Consider the following 22,543-nt stretch of genomic DNA (forward strand, 5'->3'; position numbering starts at 1 on the left):
ATAAATGAGGATGGTGAGATTTGAACTCGTGATCGCTTGATCATTAAAGATCTGATACCGTGTTAAGAAACACCCAATAACTTAAGCTATTAGGTGAAATTTCAGAATATGATTTATATTATTTTTTAATATGGATATTTCAAGATATGATAGATATTTTTATTATATTTTATTAGAAAAAGTAGATGGATTTCTTGAGGTTTAAGCATGGTTGAAAAATACGAAGAGATAAGATATAAAATAAATTTATTTTTTTAAAATTTTTTGAATGAATTTCTATATTTTTAAAATATAAAATCTAAGAAGAAATGTCCCTTTTGTTTCTATTATTTCTATTTTTTTACATTAATTTTTTTTTCATTTTTAAATCCATGATAAAAAAATAAAGAAATTAAATTAAAATCTTCTTCCTATCCAAATACGTTCTTTAACATAACCAATATTAAATTATCAAGTTACACTAATAAACACACTATATTTGGATTTAAAATATAAAAGAAATAGCAAGAAGATTTCTTGAATAATAACTTTATGTGTCATTTCTTACACGTCAATGAAACTACATTTGCAAAAGCTCATGAGAGCGGTTACGATTTTTTTATAGAATTATATTAAAATTATATATTTTTTATTTTTTTAAAATTATTTTTAAAATTAATATATTAAAACGATATAAAAATATATAAAAAAATTTATTTTTTTTTAATTTATAAAAAAAACATGGTTTCAACCTTTTCCAAAAGAAGTAGGTGGTTGGAAAAATTATTTTTGGGAAGAAATTACAAATATAAAATCTAACAGGAAAAAAAGACAGTAAAATTATGCAGTCATAGCTTGTGCTGCACAATTCAGTATGTGTTTGAGTGAGAAGTGTGATGAATTTTTTTTAAATATACAATCATTTTAAAGCATAAATCATACCTTCTAAAAATAAAAATTATATACTTTTCATTGAAAAAACCACCATATCTCCCAACTAAACACTCCCATAAAAAAAAATTTGATTTGGAACTTTGAATTAACGTTACTAGGCTTTGGAAGGAGGATTTTTAGTTGTTTTTATGTGTTTACTATTTTTTAATGGGTGTCTAAATTTTATTAATTAAAATTTAAATATATTGACATAAAAATAAATTGTAATATTTTGAATTAGATTTATTTTGATTAATTTACATGGAGCAAGGAAGGGATATAACATGGTATATTTGATGTAAAAAAGAAATAAGTAAATGAGATGTCTATTTTTAATAAATTCAAAAGGATTAAGATCTTGTTTTAGGGTATGTTTGTGAGTGGAATAAAAATTGATTTTAAAATGTTTTTTATTTAAAAATATATTAAAATAATATTTTTTACTTTTTAAAATTTATTTTTATCATCATACATTAACATTATCTAAAAACAAATCTCCAACCCAATCAAATATAGGTAGAGTGAGTGCTGCTAATATATCAAAAAAAAAACATTGATTTGATAAACAAGATTAAAGTAAAAAAAGAATTAAGATCACAGCCTAATTACTTTTCCAATGCCCACATATGAGGAGGATCAAAATCCAAGGCAAAGCAACAGTTTTTATGTTTTAAAAATATTAGTGAAATTTGTAAGCAACGAAACGACGCGTTTTGCAAAATTATTTTGGCTGTCCAAGTCCTCTAGGGTTCTGCTCTTGGTCTTCTCCGAAAACAGAAGGGTTTTAGTCCAATTCCCATTTTCTTCTTTATCTTTTCTCTCGAGAAAGAGGTTAGTTTTCTCGTATCCTTCTTCTGATGCTACTTGGAACTGAATCTCATTTCATTTGATTCGATTTCCAATGTTTTATTTTCTCTGCAAAACCATTCTCCACCATGGGAGTGGGAGACAAACTCCGGCGACTACACTTATGCTAAAACACAAACATTATTTGCTTCAAAACCTGTTTATGAATGCCAGATGTGTCTCCAGTGAAGCAAATCCAAATCAACAATCATTCCCAGTCTCTTACCTCATAAATAAATGTGGGTTCTCTCTAGGATCTGCTCTATCAGCTTCTAAACGTCTCACTTTTGAAATCCCAGATCAACCTGACGCAGTGATTCACATGTTCAAGCGCTATGGTTTTTGTGATGCCGATATCTTTAGACTAATTAAAAGATATCCACGAGTCCTTTCGTGCAATCCTGACAAAACCCTCTTGCCAAGACTCGAGTTTTTTTATTCTAAAGGCATGTCAAACACTGATATTGCCCACATTTTATGCGGATGCCCTCTTCTTTTAGGCAGAAGCTTGCAAAATCATGTAACTCCTAATTTCAACTTACTTAGTGATCTGCTTCTATCCGACAACAAAGTCATTTCTGCTGCCAGAAATGACCCGTTTATTCTATTTCGTCACGGTGACAGATATTTGAAACCTTTTATCGACCTTTTGCAAGATCAAGGAGTTCCCAGAACACAGATTGCGTCCTTAATTTGCAACTGGCCTAGGTCTATCGGTGTATGCCTAAATCATTTCAGAAAGTGCGTCGAGGAAGTTAGAGAAATGGGTTATGATCCTTCTAGTGCAGAGTTTATTAGAGCAGTGGTGGTATTGAGTCAATTGGGAAAATCTGGGTGGGAAAGAAAGGCTGTTGTTTATAAGAGTTGGGGTTGGTCTGAGAAAGACATTCTTGTTGCTTTCAGAAAGAACCCGTGGAGCTTGATGACATCGGAGAGTAAGATTATGGCAGTGATGAAATTTTTCGTTGAGAAAATGGATTGTGAGTCTTTATATCTTGCAAAACACCCAAATCTTTTGATGTACAGCTTGGAGAAGAGACTCATACCAAGGGCTTTGGTTCTTCATTTTCTGTTAAGGAATAAGTTGATTGACAAGAAGCCTAACTTGAATACTTTGTTTGTGTATTCTGAGAAGTTGTTCCTTGAGAAGTTCGTGAATTGTTTTGATGAAGCCCCCCAGCTATTAAAGCTATATAGAGATCAATCAGATCTTGCAAAATGACATGGAAATGGAATCGTTTTGTGAAATTTCCCCCAGATTTCCTTGGATACTGTAATGCAACTCCAAGGGTAAGTCAAACTAATTTTTTTTGGCTCTGCAAGTCTTCATTTTCTCCATTGAATATCGAGATCTACGCAATGTTGTATCTCCTTGTTCTATTTTGCAACCCTGCCACTACATTAATTTTGGTGTCTGCTGTAAGTATCTTTGTTCACCAGCACGAAGGAAAAAAATGATGGTTTCCATTCTTTAGTGTCTTCTTGAGAAGATTTGTGGATCCATTAATGGTGTAGCTATCTTCCTTTTCCATTTCATTTATCAAAGTCATGCTAGAGTAGTGAAATTGATGTTTTTGAATGATGTTCCAGTATGTCGGATTTTGATGTTGTAATCATGACATGATTGGATGTCCATATGCTAGAATGTAGATAGATTAAGGATTTTGAATTCATGGTTCCACATCTAAACTCAATCTCATCATTCTCATTAGCATTTGCATCAGCCTAGGAAGCATGGCAGTAATTTCCTCAGGATGTCAGATGTTTAAGGTACAGAAAACTAGAGCCCTGGCTCTCTCTGTTCGCATGCATGCACGCTGATGCTCCTGCTCATTTTTGTGTATCCGTTTTATTTTGAAGTTCAACTTATTGCATCAGTCTCCACCACTTTATCGGAATATACTTGGCGCCATTGATTGTTCTATTCTTATTTTCATGGAACCCTCCACCCTCAGCTTTCTTACTGACCTCATTGACAATGCTTATAAAAAATCCCCGGTTTATTTCTTTCTATTGTTCTTTTCCTTTTTCTCATTGTTGCATTTTGAGCTCTTTGTGGCACAGCTTCTCTGCTCGTAGGTTGAAGATTAAATATCATTTGATGTGGTGTCATATAAGGTTTTAAATCTTAATCTGATATTTCTCTGCTCTTATTGATGGTAGCAAAGCTACTCTAAGATTTGTTGCTGTATTTGGAGTCTTAAGACCCGTCCGTCAGCCCCTTTGAGTTTCGGTTGGTGGAGAACTGGGGAGGGGCACATGATATTAATGGGCAATACTGTAGGGAAGCTTACAAGGATTTGAATTCATAACCATGATCTGTGCTTTAGGAATTTCTGTATCACCTTCTTGTAGTACAACTCCGAAGAAAGAAACGATTTCTGATCCTCTGAACCATCGATGAAGAATCTTGAAGCTGTGTTTCATTATTTGGATCTTCAAAATCATTACCAGTATTGTGGTGTTATTAGTGATGAAATTTCAGATGTATCTGAATTGAATATCTTCTTAAATGATGGTGGCCAAAAATCTATCGGGATCAACTAAGAATGTGGTGGGATTATAATGGTAAAGTCCTCTCCCAATAAAGTATATATTTTACTACTGTCATCGCCATGGAACCTAACACTAAGCAGCCACACTGCCTTGGAGAACGCATAATCAAAATCGAAATGATCCCTGGTTTCATCACGACTTTTGCATAAAACACAGGTGGTGGTGCCAATCATTCATAAATATATTTTAAAAAATTATTATTATTACACTTTTAAATATCTCTGAAATTGTGCATAAAGCTTCTGGAAGTCCCAGAATCTATTCTGCGTAATAAGTTTCTTTTGATAGCGAAATTAACTTCATTTATTTTTTAAATAAAAGAGAGTCATACTGAGGTCTGTTGTCGTCATCCATAGATACTGTATGGGAACGTTGGAAAGTGGTGAAACCACGTTCCACATAATTTTGATTTTTTTATTTAAATTTTTTATTTATAGATTATTTTAATAAATTAATATTAAAAATATTTTTTTTTAAAATAAAAATATTTTTTTAATATATTTTTAAAAAATTAGAAGCAGATTTCTAAATTCCGTCTCCACATTACACAAACAAAAAAATGTCACTCTCTTATCTATCCCTTCTATCATGTCCAGGAGGAGGAGTGTTCCTTTTGGCTCCTCTTCGTCTGTGCCCTCTAGTCTAGGGTTTTTTCCTTTTCCTTATTTACTCTAAAAAAAAAAAAACAGTAGCAGCAGTAAGTGGAGAGAGAGATGGCGTCGAATTCTGCAAATCTATGGGTGTTATTAGGATTAGGACTGGCCGGGATTTTGTTAATGACAAAAAAGTTTAAGAAATCTATTATTAGACAAGATTTTGGCGCTTTTATCGAGAAGCTTCTGCTAGTTCCTCCGCCGCAGCCCCCTCCTCCTAAAGCTCCTCACCCTCTCACCGCCCTCACCTTCGCCGTCTCCGACTTGTATCTCCCTCCACTTCCCTTCGTAAATTCTTTTTTTCCTAGAAAGTTAGGGTTTTATAACTCATATTTCTTCTTTTTAATTTCTTGAAAGTAATATATTTGGATTGTCAGATTTGAGATAGAAGGATATGTGAGTGGATTCGGTCATCCAGAGTGGGCGAAGACACACCAGGCAGCTTCACGAACCTCTCTTGTAGTGTCAACTCTTGTTGACGGAGGTGCTACTTGCGTCGGTAAAACTGTTATTGATGAACTTGCTTATAGGTATGTTGTTGTTTTCGAATTTCTTTCGACACAAACTGCAATGCAAACTTAGGGCATGCATACTCTCCACTTTTTTTTCTTTTAGTATGGTGATGATGATGATGTTTGCTTTCAGTATTCATGGAGAAAATAAGCATTATGGTACACCTATCAATCCTGTTGTGCCTGCACGAGTACCTGGTGGATCCTGTAGTGGAGCTGCTGTGGCTGTGGCTGCTAATCTGGTTGACTTTTCTTTGGGTGAGCTTCGTATTGCCTCTTTGGCATGCTTGTGATTTCTTGGCTTTTAGACCACCAGGTGATTTGTGATGATCGCGGGGTTTGGTTTAAGAAACTTTTGAATTGCTTTCATGCAAATGTTTTAGCAATTCAAAATGTTTTGCAATTGAGTTATTTTATATCTCTAACTTACATCTTGATTGATAATAATTGTTATGGAAACCTAAAGTACATTACCATGGTGTAATTGAAGTTGATTTACATATTGTGCAAGTTATAGTGCTGTGCTGTGCTCTGTGGTTCCTCAAATAGAAATGGAACCTGGTTCTAAGCTATTCTGTAAATGGGATGCATGATTCTTTTGCTTGCTGTTATTGGTTTATGTAATATAGGATGCTTGTTGGTCAGGTCTTTCTGCTGTTAAACTTCTTTAGATTGTGCAAGTTTGCTCTGTACGTTTGGCATTTTTGGATCACTTGTTACTAAAATTTTAGTTTTCTGGACTACAATTTAATTTCTATGGAACACTTGTAAATTTTGGAATATGCATTTGATACAAATATTTTATGGCAGGTGTTGATACTGTCGGTGGTGTGAGAGTACCTGCTGGATTTTGCGGTGTCATAGGATTTCGACCCTCATATGGAGCTATTTCAAAGGCAGGAGTCTTACCTGTTTCGGCCAGTCTTGACACTGTTGGTATGTATCGTAACATTTTGGAATTTATCTTGTTTAGGATTCTCTTGTTGATTTTGGTCCTGGTTAAGCAAAGACATAATGTTGTTTAATTTCCTATATTTTTCTTTATTGCAGTTTATTAAATGTTCTATGTTGTTCTCCATTTCAAATCAAGATAGTTTTTTTCTGATTGAACATTTTCTCACAATCATTTCAAGTAGAAATGTGATTGATGCATGTGCATTTCAATTTGCTCCACATGTTTAACTTTAATAAGATATAGTTGGGGGCACAAGTTATGGTTTAGCTCTATTTTTCACTGATGGTGGTTTTACCTCTTCAAGAAAAGAATCAATCACGCAAATGTTTTAGTCAGGGTTGATAATATAATTATGTATTGTGTAATTTTACTTCTTGATTGAATGATATCAATTCTCTTTAATGTGAATAGTGAAGTTTAGCCTTTTCATTGCTCATCTATTTAATGAGCTGAAGTTTTAAGCTTTGTAGTACCTGTACAACTGATCTGTTATGAAGTAGCTCCAACTGACAGATATCATTTCCTTGTTGTTCGGGGAGAGCAAACTTCAACTTAATCCAAGCTTTTGGAATGTCCTAAGCTGATTTTGTTGGTTTAATAAGCTTCTTGAATGAGATCAAAATAAAATAAAACCAATCAAAACTTTGTGCTGAAGTTGAGATTGCCTCTTTATTTTCACACCACCTTATTTGTAATTTATTATGTTATGAGCATGTGTGTAACATCATCTCTGATGCAGAAATCATTTTTATTCTCTCGCCTAGCCATTGATTGAATATTACTTTGTATTGATGAGATTCCTTTTGGTGCTCTCCAGTTTCCCTGATGAATACTGAATTTGATCAACTTCTGAAACAACTCCTGCAGGTTGGTTTGCTAAGGATCCTAATATTCTACGACGTGTTGGTCATGTTCTTCTTCAACCTGCTTTTGGAGGTCAACGTAGTCCTAGGCAAATTATAATGGCAGAGGACTGTTTTCAATTACTAAAGATTCCTGTTGATAGAGTTGCTCAGGTGGTGGTTAACTCAACTGAAAAGCATTTCGGAAGTATGTCCTGATCTTCTGACCATGAGTTGTAAATTGTTTCCGTTATAATTCACAAATATTTGCTTTCCTCTGGTGGAATTTCTCTAAATTATACCTTGATAAGCTTCTTCAGGACAAGTTTTGAAGCATGAAATTCTTGACGTGTATCTGAATTCTAAAGTTCCAAGCTTGAAAGAGTTCCATAACAAGAAAAAAAATGGTGATGTTAAAACTTCTTCAATAAGATTGCTTGCACATGTCATGCAGCTTCTTCATAGGTAAGCTTTCTTCTTTCAGATGTTAATCAAGTATGAATGTATGATGGATTGTTTAGTGGAAAAGCTGAGAAAAGGATGTGCTTTTAGTCAAAATCTCCTTTGAAGGCATAGTGACAATTCTTCTACTGATTGTAATTGCATCATCATAGGACTTTGCTCTTTCTTTTGCTTTCTGTTATTTGATGGGAAAACCAATCTAAATTAGTTTCTGAATAGCTTTTTTCATCCGATCTTTTGGTTCCTTAGGGTGGAGGTGGTATCGTTATAAATCATATGTATGCATATGCATATGGATGTGGTATCATTATAGATCATATTTATGTACATGGTCCTTGTGAGAAGTGTATGCTAATACCTTCTGTGTGTTCAAATTTCAATATCAGTTTTGGAACTCCTTAACTTTTTTTCTGATAGTTGTCTCCAACAATGAATTCAACATACTTTGATTTGGTTTGTAGTTAACAAGAGCAATTATCAGATAAAAAAGAGAGAAATTATCAGATGGTTAGGTTAGGTCTCCCCACTTCTGAGCTAGGAGAACTTTGGGATATTGACCAACAGTTGCTTGTGGCTTATAAAATGTATTTATGGTTTCTAATCAGGTGTAGTTAGTATTTAGATGGAAAAACATTACTAGAAATGACTGAATTCAAGCAAGTAGTTTTTGTGAATCCAATTTATGCGAAAGGAATTTATGTAGGACAGTAATATTGACTGCTGAGAGATGATTAGATATGGAAGAGGTGTGTGGGTTGTGAAAGCAGGTTCTAACGGTCAGCAGTAGTGATTCTTGTATATGGTCATATATAATAAATAACAGCTCTAAAGAATATATATAATAAAAGAGAAGTATATGGAAAGCCAAGAAGTAACGGAAATATAAATTGTTTCTAACTTCAAATTATGATCAATACTCTGAATATACTGTTAATAGAAGTCTCATATTCTGTGGAGCTAAAGGTACATATTGAATCTGCTATTTCCCCTCATCCTGCAAGAAACAAGGCTTCATCTTGATAAAGATAAATCTGGTCTAGATCTAGAAGACCAATGGAGATGGACTTGCTGAACATGGGTTCTCAACCAAATTATGTATGTTTTTCAATGCATTAGGCTTGGCTACTAAGATACCAATGTTAGAAGAGCACCAAAACTTTCCAAGAAAGGCCATTACTTAGTCATCTTCCTACCAACTTGAGGTCATTGCTATAATTTTCAAACAGATAACCTTCTGTATGAAGTAGCTGCTCTCTGGAATCAAAGTCAAACTCTTTATATGCTTTGGACTTCTGCTGCAGACCTATAAGACCCAAACAAAGACCATGTTTTTGTTATAATGTTAAGGCCATGTAAGCCTTGATTGCAATAACATGTGAACACTTCTCGTGCTGCATCAACTGATCTATGATCCATTTATTCTGGGGTGAAAATCTGTCACAAGTTACAATGGGCAAACCAAATAATTGTTATCCTCTGCTTTTTGGACAGATCCAGGTGTACTTATACTTAATTATATGCATTTATTGACCTTGTGGAGGATGACAGTATTCTGTGATTCACATTCATGATGAGCAAGTGAACATGATGTGTGACGTGTAAAGTTGGATGCTTCAATTTATTATACCTTTTATTTTGATATTTACCTATAATATGTTTAGGAAAATATGAATTTTGTCTCTTATCTTGTAATAGATATGAGTTCAGAAGCAATCATGAGGAATGGATTAACACAGAAAAGCCAATTCTTGAACCTGATTTCTCAGCACAGATGAATGAAATAATGAAGATATCAGAGGCAGAGATTGAACTCTGCAAGTCAATTAGAGAAGAAATGCGTTTGGCTATCAACTCTCTATTGAAGGTATTCTTTCTTAAAATGGTACACTTTGAATTTAAATATTAAGTCAGCAATAGTGTTTATAAACCAAAATATCCTTTGCTGAAAATTAAATGACATGTTTTTGTTAATCACAAGCTGACATTGACTTATTAGAGGCTGTTTGGAAGTGCGGTTGGACCACTCGTTTCCAAATTTTTGAATTTGTTTTTTGAAAAAGCTTCAAATTAATATTTGTTTAGTGTTTTTTGATCATTTTGATGTGCTGATGTCAAAAATAAAAAAATAAAAAAAAACATTATTTTAATGCATTTTCAAGACAAAAGAACTTTGAAAAACAACCTCTACCACACTCCCAAACCAATATGTGTTTGGTAATGTGGTGCAGTGTGCTTTTTAATTGAAAATGCATCAAAATGATTTTTTTTCTAGATTTTTGTTATTTTTGATATCAGCACATCAAAACCTTGAAAAAGCACATAAAAAAAATCAATTTGATGCCTTTTTAGGCGAAAAGCAATAGATTTTTCTCTGCATAACCTTCAATCAACTCTTAATGGATGCATTAATGAATACAACTAAAGGACAAGAAGTAGTCATATAGAGTTTTAATACATGGCTTTATTTTTTACCAAATAAACAAACTTAAGTCTTGGGGAAAAGTTTAGAGTTTTTTTACAATGGCTTTATTTTTTCCCAAATAAACAAACTTAAGTCTTGGGGAAAAGAACAGAATTGAAACAACAACAACAACATTATTTTTTGTTTGCTTGGAGCAACCAATTAATTTATGTAATTGGTTTGAGTCAGGGTTTTGGAGCTTGAAGCAACATTTTTTGTTTGCTTTTCCAAATAGAGAATACCATTCATGGTGCAACCTTCTTGATTATCTTATTTTGATTTGTTTATTCAGAATGGCTATATTGATGGTGCCTAAATACCTCATCTTTTTTGCTCTTTTAATTCCTGTGGAAATCCAGGATGATGGGATACTGGTGGTCCCTACAATGGCTTATCTTCCTCCAAAACTTGATGGGAAGGAGATTTTATCTGAAGAATATCAGAGCTCTTCATTTAGTCTTTTGAGCATTGCTAGCCTATCAGGTTGCTGTCAGGTGAAGCTCGCTCTCTCTCTCTATCACACACACACACACACACACACACACACACACACACACACACATGCATGTGCAAATGGCAATTAGATGTGGCAATAAATTCCTGTTTCCTTTTATAATGCAAAGTTTTATCACTTAAATTTATTTATTTCTCTTATTCATGTTTCAGGTCACTGTGCCATTAGGATATTATGACAAGTGTCCTGTTTCAGTGTCCTTGATAGCCAGGCATGGAAATGATCGCTTTTTACTAGATACACTGCAGACCATGTATGCATCTCTGCAAGAACAGGCAGAGACACATGTGAAATCTAAATCAAGGAACACAGACAGCGGGGAAAATTCTGCTGAGATGGCTAAAGAAAAGGTAAATTACGCATCTTTAATGTGTCTATCCTGTCAAAACTGTATTTTGGATTGAATTTGATTGCACATAGCATGCTAATCTTGATCTTTCATTTGATGACTTTAATGCCACTTTAAATCAATTCCCATATCCACCACAGAAGTTGAGCGAGCGTTAAAAGAGATACTGGGCCTTACACTGAGTTGTGCTGATTGATTTACTGTCATAATTAAAGAGTTGTTCATTGTACACCTTTTGCACAATGTTTAGATAAATTAAATAGACTTTAATGTTGGCTTTGGTGCCTGTCTTGTTTCAATATCAATAATAGAGAAAAGGAAAACCACTGAATTTTTCTAAATGTATTTGCTTCTATTTCATATTGTCAATGATACTGCTAATTTTCAATGGTTTATATGATAAGTTTGAATTAAATTATTTTATTTTATTTTATTTTGATTAAAAAATATAGTACTGATGGGTGTGCACTTGTAGTGATGATTAGGATGGCAACTACAATTATCTGTGATCATTATAACCATTAATAGTTCTTTTTGAGAAAATTGGCATCTTGTTTGTTGCTCTTTCCACCTTTTTTTAAAATGGTGTTAAATAGCTTCAATAAATAAATTACAAGATGTTAAATGGAAGATGCATAAGGGAAGATTACAGACCAACAACATCTGAACATAAGCTGGGTGATGCTGCCAAATCAATGGATGTTTGTATTTAAATTTACTCACATTCTATAAACATGCATTTTCATTTCAACTTATCTAGGAATCCATGAGATGGAAGACTAGGGATTCTCATAGTTTGGAAATTATGTTAGTAGTCAGCTTTATGACTATCAATGTCTGATTTCACGCAAAAGATTAATTAGTTCCATATTGTTTCATTGTCCTATATATAATTTGCAAATGTTTTGTGCTATACTAGTTAATGAATCTCTTTAGAGGCTGAACTTCCTTGCCACCCATTTCTATGATGAAGGGCAATCAAGCATTTAAGGAGAAGCAGTGGAAGAAGGCTATTAGCTATTATAATGAAGCTATCAAACTTAACGACAAGAATGCAACATATTACAGTAACAGAGCTGCAGCATATCTTGAACTGGGAAGGTATTGTTTTATTCTTGAATGTTGTTGTATTGGTATCTTATTGTACTTGGCTGACAAATTTCTTTTTCTTTCAGTTTCCATCAAGCTGAAGCAGATTGTTCAAAGGCTATCAACCTTGATAAAAAGGTGATTTCTTGCTATTTTGATTAGCTTTGTTACAGATTGCTTGTTTTCACTTTTTTTCATCAACTATGATGAAACTCTCTTTGAAACCTGCCAATTTGATAAGGTTTGCAGAATACAGCTGTAACATCAATTGTTTCTGGAGACTTATTGGACTGTCCTGTAGCTGTATTCAGGCTGCTATAACATTGGTTCCTATTTTTTATTTCATTTTTAGAATGTAAAGGCCTATTTGCGAAGAGGGACAGCAAGAGAGATGCTTGGTTATTACAAGGATGCAATTGAAGGTAAGTCATTTCATCACATTACATTCTTCTTTGAATAGGTTCGTTCTTTGTTTCATCTTGTCATCTGTTAGTTACCTGCTCCCTGGCTTTAGCCAATCAGGTGATGTCTACAGAAAACGACCGGTAGTCAATTATTGAGCTATTTTGTTGTAGCAGCTTGTTGAGACTGAGAATATGCTAAATATCTGTTGATCTTGGAATTCATCTAACGCACCTCCTTTAGTTATTTCTAATCTTATTGCCCCAACCCCGTGGACTAATGAAACCTCTTGTTCTAGCAGATTTCAAATATGCCCTGGTGCTTGAGCCAACTAATAAAAGAGCATCCCTTTCTGCTGAGAGATTAAGGAAAGTTTTTCCAGTAGGTTATTGAAGCAAAAACAAAAGTTTCTGGGACGGGAGAAGTTTTGAATTTAGTTTCATACAGCAAAGCTTTGGTTGGTGACTCAAAGCCAATGACCCCAGTTAAGTAATGATACTTGATAGATGCAATTTTATGCTTGATATTTTTATGGGGTGTTTTTTGTGGGTAGAGAAAATCCTTCATGTGGAGGTAATAGAGGTCAGGCGAAATTTATTATTTGATCCGATAGGACATTTTGGAGCGGTGGAAAAATTGTTGTCAAAACTTGTAATTATATTCCAATTTTGTTGTTTAAATATCCACGTCAGGCTTTTTATTTCTAGTTTTGAGGTGATCCCTTATGCTTGAAAAATCTTTGCTTCATTGTGACGTGGGGAGACTTATGCTTATTGCATTGTTTCATTAACGGGTAAGGTTTTTATATCTGGAGGGGTTTTAAGAAGATTATGCATTAGTTTGATAAAATTAGCTTGACATTTTTATAATTTTAATAGAAGATTATAAATACTCTGTTTTTTTATTGGATAAAATTTTATGATGATTGGAAATGAAAATTTCATTTAAATATGGTTCAAAAGTTATCATGAGGGATTCTTTTTATTTATCTTATAGAATTGGAACTAGAAGAATTCTTTCGTATAAAGAATTTTAGTTTTAAATAAGAATTTTTTCATACATTAAATCTAGAACTAGAAGAATTCTTTCATATAAAGAATTTTAGTTTTAATTAAGAATTTTTTTATATAAAGAATATTAAATCTAGAATTAGAATAATATAAACAAGGATGTCTAGTTTATTTTGAAAAGATATTGATTTTTAATAAAATATGTGAGTTTTTCTCTATTTCTCAAAAGTGTTTAGGATTGTGATTTAAGGGCTCGAAAACCTTTATTTTTATTCACTGTATTAATTGGTATCAAAGTATGTTGACCTATTTAATCAAAGAGGGTGATAATTGTTGAGGTCTTTCACGATATTACAGGGGCTCGAGCAAAAACTAGATAGTTGGGAACAAATGTTTGATTGTTACTCGGCTAATGAGAGATAAAAATAAAGGTTGTGAAGGGAAGAGATACTTGTCTAGAAATTTACCTCGAGTATAGATCTGAATTTGATAAGATTTTATTATATGATATGAGATTTTCAAAGAAAAGATTTATAAATTAATTGACAGAGTTAAAAGTTTATTTTTTCTCAAGGTTCTTTATTATCAAAAGGTAGAATTTGTAGCACATAAATTTTTTTATGGTGCAAGATTTGAGGCAAGCCAAACCCAAGATCTATTCCTGATTTTGATAAGATTCTATTTTATAATGTGAGATTTTCAAAGAAGAAATTTATGAACTAGTTAACAGAGTTGGAAGGTTATTTTTTTATCAAAGTTTATCATAAAATGATAGAACTTGTTGCACACAAATATTTTTATGATGCTAGAAAATGATAGTTTGAATTTCTAGATTTTAAAAATCATATTAGTATGCCTTTAATTCTATCTTGGTAAAATTTGAGACAATAATTAATTTTAAAATTTATACAAAATAATAATTATGAAAAAATTTTATATTGGATAAATAATCGATTATATTGTTATTATAAGTCTTTTCTTCAACCTTCTACTTCTAAAATAACAAGGAAGAAGAAGAAATTTCTTCTACTGAAGAAATTTCCCCACGTTACATTGTGCTCTAAGCTTTTCTTTTCTGAATTATTAATCTAAAGCCTGCAAATGGCTATCATATTGGCTTTCTTTCTTGATTGAGTTGAGCGCCTTGGCCTCCTCTCCGCAAAAGGAACATGTATGAACCAGTCTTTTTCGCCTTCCACGCCCTTTCTGCTTTGTTCGATTGCTTTTTTTTTTTTTTTTGAAGATTAGATTTTCAATGATATGCCAACTATTTCATTACTGCATGTCCATTGACGGCGTAAGAAGGCGAGAAAGAAAAAAGGAGCTCTACTGCAAGCAAGCTATTTTCCAGTATTAGATCTTCATCAAGTGTCTAGATTTTCTTAAAAAGGAAAAACGAAGGGATGAATATACAGAGAAATACCATGCACCTAATCGGATAATTGCGGGTTCAATCATTTCCTTTTCCTGCAAAAAGGTAACGACAAAAAGAAACGCCAAGGAAACAATCTGTTCTAACTTTTAGGCCATTCAGCGTGCGCAACTATCACTAGATTAAAGCATATTCATCAGTGTAGATGAGTCCATTTTCTTAAAAATGTAAAGAAAAAGAAAGGACACAAACATGAGATATACATACATCTTTAAACTTCGAATTTGACTTCAGTTAATCCTAAACGTGAACAAAATATTAGTCAGAATTGGAGCAAAAGCAACTCAATCAAATGCAAAAAGCTCCTCCAGCTGTTCATCTGTCCATTGCGGTAGTGCAGCTCTTGAAGTTGGTGGTTGTCCATCTTCAGTTCCGTTATAATTCCTCTTTTCTTGGTTGTCAAGGGCACCAACTGAGTCTGCTGCAGCAGTACCATATTCAGTACCTTCCAATATATGGTCTATGCCTGCTTTGTTGTAATTGTTTAGCTTCTCACTTGTCACAGATCCCTTGTCATTGTCACTGGTGTCTGGTTCAACAGCCCTTTCTCTTCTGCCACTATCCAAATCCTGTCTCGCCAATAAATGATCTTCCATTGGAAGATCATTTTCATTTCTGTTGTTTCCAATGCTATGGCATCTGCTTCTTATCGGTGCATCTTCTTCCATCTGTTCATCAATGCACGCAACTGCCATAGCATGTTGTCTCAGACTATTCATGATTCCTTCAGTTCTTCCTTGTGACAACGATAGATTTTGTGTCATCTGTGATCTTTCACCCTGTCCTGTGATATCTAAGGGGATCATAAGCATTTGTATTAGGCATTTCTTTCTGAAAAATGTAACACCAACAAAAGTATTAACTACTCTTACAAGGAGAGCAAGCATACAATCCAAAGAAAAAGTGTTTTTAGATTTCTGAAGGCAGAAAGAAAACTAAGTGCAAAGTCTTTGTGTCCTACCAGAAACTACAGCAGCATTTTTTACTGTTAAATCACGAGCAGAACAATTTTGTTCTGGTGAAGCTCTGCCATCCTTAGTGATGACCTGAAAAAGGTTGGTATTATATTGTCATCAACCATATAAACACTTGCATGATTGCACACATTTTTATACATGAGTATCAATTGACATGAAGCATCTAAGCGTTTCTTATAATCCAGGACCACAAACTCAAATAAGTTGCTTTGATTTCAGACATCAGAAATCACTTTTCTATTAAGAGATCAGTATTTGCATGTTTTAGAATTTGAAAATATGGAAACTAACAGGAATTTATAGATCCTAGCATGCAAAATCAGTAACTACACTAATATAGAGGATGTTCAGATGGGAACCATTTATAGTTCCGCATCGAGATCCTGACTCCACCATTGCATCAAGAACCTGACTATACTTCTTCACTGCCTGTTTTTATTATTGATCATTCTCAAAGGAAAATCAACTAAATGATGTTAACCTTCACAAATTCTTTAGTATGAGCAGATGTGTTAATCTGATGTATAGAGCAAAAACTTCAGATTGGCTCAGCATATACCCCCAGCCAGAAAGTTAAAATCATAAAAATTAAAGAGTATTAGAACTCCTTTTGAATGAACATAGCAATGGGACATTTCTATAAGCTCATAGAAGTGCGTGGTGAGAGATTTTCTTCACTCATAACTTGGAAAATTGCATACACCAGAAAGAACACATACCTTGACCATGTTACTAAGTGTTATGTTGAGATAACGTGCTAAACGTGTAGGACAAAAAACTGCAACCTGTAAACAGCATTCTTTGATCAATCACTCAAAGCAGAAACTATCTCATTGACTCCAATTTGAGACATAAGTTTTACCAGAGTCCCAACTGTCCATATTTAGAGACAATAACACTCCTCTTATTCAAAATGTGATAAGAAAAGCCATGGTCTAGGAACATTTATCATGAACATGGTTTCAGGGGAAGAATAATAGTGAACCTTTTGGACTATCATCACAGCTCCAATAGATATGTCCTTTCCAAAATCTCCCTCAGCGAGGACTTTGTGATGAATGCTAGCATCAATTGTACCCGTGGGATCCTAAATCAAAACCCACTTCTGTTATACCAAGTACATGCATAATTCCAAAAGAAGACAACAAGAAATTTATCTGCATTCGATATCTAAACCCTTTTTTTATCAACAAAATCAAAACTCTAGTAAACATACCTTTAGAGTCACCATCAAATCACCAAGGCCATTTGGTCTACATGATTTAACAATGGCAACAACCTAATCACATTTTTTAAACATAGAAAATAAGATTCACAAAAAAATCGTTGACAGTAAAATTAATAATACATTCAGCTATCCTAAAATTAGGAAACATGCGCATTTCTGTTACTTTCCCTTACTTTCTCAGGAACCAAACATCGCCCAAATAATCTTCTAATTTTGTCTTCTAAATTAAACACATAAGATTCATTATTAGGAATACCTGAGCCACTCTATCAAAACTAGCCCATCTCCTTATCACACTCAAAGGGATCCCAATTGCACCATCACCATCCACCACCAAACCTAAATTGCATAACCCAAATGAATAAAAGACAGAAAGAAAAACCCAAACATCAAATGAAAATGAAAATATCAAGAACCTTGATGACGAACAAAATCAACGGCAGAGAGCCAAGGATCATGCGTAAAATCATCATCTTCAGCACAACCACTATCCTCCACAGCCCTTCTAATGTACTCTTGGGTAGGGATTGGTTCTTCTTCTTCCATCAGATGTTCATTAATTTGACTCTTGCGGCGGTGCATGGCAGCTTGTACGTTTCCAGCAGGGCCCGGGATTTTGGAGTAAGTGGTTGTTGGTGGTGGTGGGTTGTTTTGGGTGTTCTGAGAGCAGCGGCCAAGAAATGGTTGGGAGAGAGCGTGGTTAGGTCCACCACTTCCACCGGTAGTGGCGGTGGAGGGAGTGAAATTCTGATGGCGTTTGAGAGGGCGGAGAGGAGGGAGGTCTGAGTCTGAGTTTGACGAGTCTTTTAGGTCTAGTGCCTCTTCCCACGGAGTGTCCATTTCCTGGTTTCTTTCTTCGGGGTTTTGTGAAAGCGCGGGAAGGATTAGTATTCAGGAAAGGTTTTGTTAACTATAGGGAAAATTTAAGTGGTGTGAACAAGTTAAAAACCTCAACCCGTACTCTGATTAGTCTACAGAAAATTCAGTAAAACACTGTTAATATTATTTTTTCAAAAAATTATATTATTTTTTATTTTTTATAAAAAAATTAAACATGACTCGTGACTTAAAATTTACCCTAAGTCATTCTGTATGGAGTGCAATAACTATACTTAAATCTATTATTAAATCAAACAAAACCAAAGATACAAGAATAGAATAATTAATATCAAACTTGTAGATCTATTATTTTATTATTTTATCATTATATTTTTTAATAAATTGGCTGAACCAGGCTCGAAGTCCAAGCATGACCCGATCAAATTGGATTGGGTCGACTAACAACCCAATAATTTTTTTTTAATATATATATTGAGCTGGAACTAGCTCAACAATAGGGGTGGGGCTGAAACGGGTCCATCCTAGCTTACATACTCACTAGCTTGGCCCAATGACTATTTATAATTTTTAGCTATGAATTTCTTCAATTTAACCCTTAATTAACTCTAAACTTGGATTTTCTCGTAATTTTACCCATGATTTCAATCAATTGACTTTGTAAAAATTAACTTTCGTCTTCTAAATTCTAATTTTCTCAATTAAGCCTAAAATTGGGCTCCAAACTTAATTTTTCACTAATTAAGTCCCTAATAGAATTAATTTGACCTATTATAAATATAATGAAGTCATTGCACCTAGTCAAATCTTTCAATTTGACCCAAATTAATCCTTAAATATAATTTTAATTTTAATTTGCCCTATGATAAATCAAATTAGCCTATAAAAATTTGATTATATCTCTAGGCTTAATTTTTATACAGATTCATTCAATAATCAATTAATTTGACCTTAAATTCACATTGTCTCTTCAGTCTTGCGTACAATGAGGTATGATTAGACTTTCAATTTTGTCCAAAGCTCTAGCTTGATTCTTTTCTATGTATCTGAACCCTCTCAGCTTGTTTTTGCTATGTTGCCAACCTTTTTTATTATTATTTTTATAAGGAAAAAAGGGTAAAGTTTTAGGAAAAACCCGAATATAAGTTATGACACATATTATTGATAACAAAATATTTTTCATAGGGAAAAGACTTAGAAACTCTTATGTGATTAACTTGAATGATATTGATTATGAAGTTAAGTGTTTTAGTTCTTTAGTAGACTCATTTTGTATTTGTCACAGAAAACTTGGACATGCCAATATGAGATTAATTTAAAAGTTGTATATAAAAAAAGAGCTTATGAAAGGACTTCCACAACTTGAGTACAAAAGGAAGTGATTTGTGATGCTTTCTAATATAGTAAGCAAGTCAAAAGCTCTTTCAAATCCAAGAATCAAGTCTTCACAAATCAAGCACTATAACTTCTTTATATGGATCTACTCAATCTTATGCATGTTTCAAGTCTCGGTGGTAAGAAATTTACATTTTGTTATAGTAGATGACTATACTACATTTACGAGTTTTATTTCTTGCGCATAAAGACAAGGCACTTTAAAGCTTCTTTAAAATTTTGTAAAAGAATTCAAAATGAAAAGATGTTTGATTTCCAAAATTAGAAGTGATCATGATGGAGAACTTGAGAATTTATGTGAAGAAAATGATTTTAAGCATGAATTTTCAACTTCTAAAACTCCACAACAAAACATAGTTGGTGAGAGGAAAAATAGTGTACTTCAAGAAATAGAAAGAACTATGTTAAATGAGTATAGTTTGCTTAATATTTTAGGTGGAACTCATATACCTCTTATTATGTTTCAAACCGAGTTTTTCTTAGACCAATTTTACGTATAACTCCATATGAGCTTTCGTTTTAATGAAAACCTAATATTTTATACTTTTGTGTATTTGGATCAAAATATTTTATTTTAAATACAAAATATAATTTGGGAAAGTTTGATGCTAAATTTGACGAAGGTATTTTTTTTGGTTATTCATCTACTATCAAAGCATATAAAATATATAATCGTAAAACTCTAATAGTTGAAGGGTCTATGCATGTTATATTTAATAAGCCTAACCCTTTTGATCCTAAAAGGGAAAAAGATGTTGGTATAAATGTTATTTTTATAGGTTAAACCTAAATGAAGATCTAGAAGACACAATATTAGATTTTGGTTAAAAAAAAAGATCCTCTAGTGACGACTAAACAATATAATCAACATGAGTAAAAGGAACTTTCACAAAGTCTTCCTAAAGAAATTCAACGACTAAAAGGACTTTCACAGAATGCTATAATTGGTGACCACTTAAGGAGTAAGAATAAGATCCTCTATGATAAATCAAGTCGGTCATGTTGTTTTTATCTCTAAACTTAAACCTAAGAATAGTGATGAAACCTTATGTAATGAGTATTGGATACTTTTAATACAAGAAGAGTTTGATTGAAAGAAATCGAGTATAATAATTAGTTCCTAGGCCAAAAGATTGTTTCATTATTAGAACTAAATAGGTCTTTCGCAATAAACTTGATGAATTTGAAGAAGTTATTTGGAACAAAGCTTGACCCAATGATACAATTAAGAAGAAGACAAATATTATGATGGAACTTATGCCCCATTAGCTAGGATAAAATTAATTTGAAAGTTACTTGCATTTGTATGCTTTAAGAATTTTAGAAATTCTCAAATGGATGTAAAAAGTGAATTTTTAAATGGTTACATTCAAGAAGAAGTTAATGTTGAGGAACCTCTTGGTTTTGAAAGCCATAATTTTCTAAATCATGGTTTTAGGTTTTGTATAGTCTTAACCAAGCTCTTAGAGCTTGGTATGAGAAACTAAGCATTTATTATTATTATTTCAAAATGCTTTAACATAGAAAAAATCAATTCTACATTATTTATGAAATACAAAGAACATGATTTAATTATTGTATATATTTATGTTAATGATATCCTATTTGGTACTACTATTGAATCTTTGTGCAAGGAATTTGAAAATTATATGAAAGAATTTAAGATGAGCATGATGGTGAGTTGATCTTCTTTCTCGGACTATAAATCAAGTAAGATAAAGATGACATATTCATAAATCAAGCAAAATATACCAATGAGCTACTCAAGAAATTTGATTTGGACTCTATAAGTTTAAATCCTACTCCAATACTCACAACCACCAAACTCGACAAAAATGAACATGGAAAATTGGTGGACATGAAGAAATATCAAGGTATGATTGAAAGCTTGTTTATTTAATGGCTACTAGACCTGATATTGCGTTTAACATTTATCTATTTACTAGATTTCAAGCTAGTCCTAGAGAGTCTCAACTTTGCATTTTCAAGTGAAAAATATTTTAACATTTTGTATATGTTTTTTAGAATTTGTAAGGCCATCATAGTTGTTTAGATTGACTTTAACAGCGACACAATCCTTAGAAAGGTGAGTGTGTAACACTATGTGACTAGGTGAAGACTTTTCCATTTGGTGGGAGTGGTGTGCAAAAGTTAGGGTTAGTATAGTCTTATACATGTTGTGTCTAGTTTTTTTAGTTGAGGAGCATATAAATAAAAAGATCGAGATTCAGAAAAAAATTGATGGAAATAGCCACGTTTGTGGCTTGGATTTGCTAGGGAGTGCCGACTTATTTCAAGAGTTGGAGTATGGTACTTACTTGACTTGTTGTTTTATCCAGTTTTTTCCTAAAATTGTAGTTATCTTCGTGCACCTAGTGTTGTGGGTTGATTTTTTTATTGATTGTACTAAAAAGAGTGAAGTTATTCCTGTATGGCTAGAATAACATTGTTGAGTACTTACACTTATTGGAAGAGTTGTTAAATTCCTGAAGAAACTAGAGTCTGTTTGAGGAGATCAATTACTCTCGAATATATTAGAGACTCATTAGCCATGGATTTTCTTTTAGAAGTTAAAATGAAATGAACTGGTTTTTGTATAGTTTTTCACGCACGACGCCATTAATGATGTTGTAAAAAAGCTTCATACATAAATAAACTTTCCCTAACTTAGTTCTGGGCCTGAGTAGGAAACAAGTTCCTTATAGATAGAGGGACACTTTGATGTCTAAGTTAATATTTGAGTTTGGTTGATCATGTAACAAGCATGTAAAAAATTAATAGGATGAAAAATATTATTAAGTTGTGTGTAGAAAAGCTCTATGTGTAATCTTTGTGTTTTTTAGATGAAAAAATATCCTCCTCTTTTCTCTCACTAAACCTGAGAATATATAGCTTATCTTGAAAAAAAAAATCTACATTCGTGAACCATAAAGTGACAGTTGTATTTCATAGCTCACTCATATCAAGGATAGCTTGCTATATGTAACTAGTATAACTCATAGATGATGATGATGATGATAATAATAATAATAATAATAATAATAAAAGGATATAAAGAGAAGAGAGAGAAATGGTGGTGAACTTATTGTGCTTTGCAATTTGGTCCAACAG

General features: G+C 33.0%; 3 protein-coding genes across 6 annotated transcripts; 2 read left to right on the top strand and 1 right to left on the bottom strand.

Moving 5' to 3' along the window:
- Positions 1 to 1,556: 1,556 nt before the first annotated feature.
- LOC133678646 (uncharacterized) lies at positions 1,557 to 5,038 on the top strand. Of its 2 annotated transcripts, none has more exons than XM_062101049.1 (2): positions 1,557 to 3,048; positions 3,922 to 5,038. In XM_062101049.1, the coding sequence occupies exon 1, from the start codon at positions 1,814 to 1,816 to the stop codon at positions 2,978 to 2,980; it is 1,167 nt and encodes a 388-aa protein (XP_061957033.1). In that variant the 5' UTR covers positions 1,557 to 1,813; the 3' UTR covers positions 2,981 to 3,048; positions 3,922 to 5,038. The 2 variants fall into 2 exon arrangements, with proteins under 2 accessions (XP_061957033.1, XP_061957034.1); XM_062101050.1 differs by having other exon boundaries at positions 3,927 to 5,038.
- Positions 4,867 to 13,259, top strand: LOC133678645 (outer envelope protein 64, chloroplastic-like). Of its 2 annotated transcripts, XM_062101047.1 has the most exons (13): positions 4,875 to 5,233; positions 5,345 to 5,497; positions 5,613 to 5,737; positions 6,290 to 6,415; positions 7,302 to 7,484; positions 7,597 to 7,741; positions 9,434 to 9,602; positions 10,559 to 10,693; positions 10,866 to 11,063; positions 12,036 to 12,163; positions 12,238 to 12,289; positions 12,504 to 12,573; positions 12,855 to 13,259. In XM_062101047.1, exons 1-13 carry the CDS (start codon positions 5,028 to 5,030, stop codon positions 12,944 to 12,946), a joined length of 1,782 nt encoding a protein of 593 aa, XP_061957031.1. In that variant the 5' UTR covers positions 4,875 to 5,027; the 3' UTR covers positions 12,947 to 13,259. The 2 variants fall into 2 exon arrangements, with proteins under 2 accessions (XP_061957032.1, XP_061957031.1); XM_062101048.1 differs by lacking the exons at positions 12,238 to 12,289; positions 12,504 to 12,573; positions 12,855 to 13,259 and having other exon boundaries at positions 4,867 to 5,233; positions 11,982 to 12,119.
- A 1,936-nt stretch (positions 13,260 to 15,195) lies between these two features.
- Positions 15,196 to 18,082, bottom strand: LOC133678448 (uncharacterized). Of its 2 annotated transcripts, XM_062100741.1 has the most exons (7): positions 17,617 to 18,082; positions 17,457 to 17,539; positions 17,189 to 17,251; positions 16,958 to 17,059; positions 16,692 to 16,757; positions 15,957 to 16,041; positions 15,196 to 15,788 (listed from the first exon to the last, which is right to left on the bottom strand). In XM_062100741.1, exons 1-7 carry the CDS (start codon positions 18,038 to 18,040, stop codon positions 15,280 to 15,282), a joined length of 1,332 nt encoding a protein of 443 aa, XP_061956725.1. In that variant the 5' UTR covers positions 18,041 to 18,082; the 3' UTR covers positions 15,196 to 15,279. The 2 variants fall into 2 exon arrangements, with proteins under 2 accessions (XP_061956725.1, XP_061956726.1); XM_062100742.1 differs by lacking the exon at positions 16,692 to 16,757.
- Between the last annotated feature and the right edge of the window lie 4,461 nt (positions 18,083 to 22,543).

Source organism: Populus nigra, chromosome 18 (genome assembly GCF_951802175.1).
Source record: "Populus nigra chromosome 18, ddPopNigr1.1, whole genome shotgun sequence".
NCBI lineage: Eukaryota > Viridiplantae > Streptophyta > Magnoliopsida > Malpighiales > Salicaceae > Populus > Populus nigra.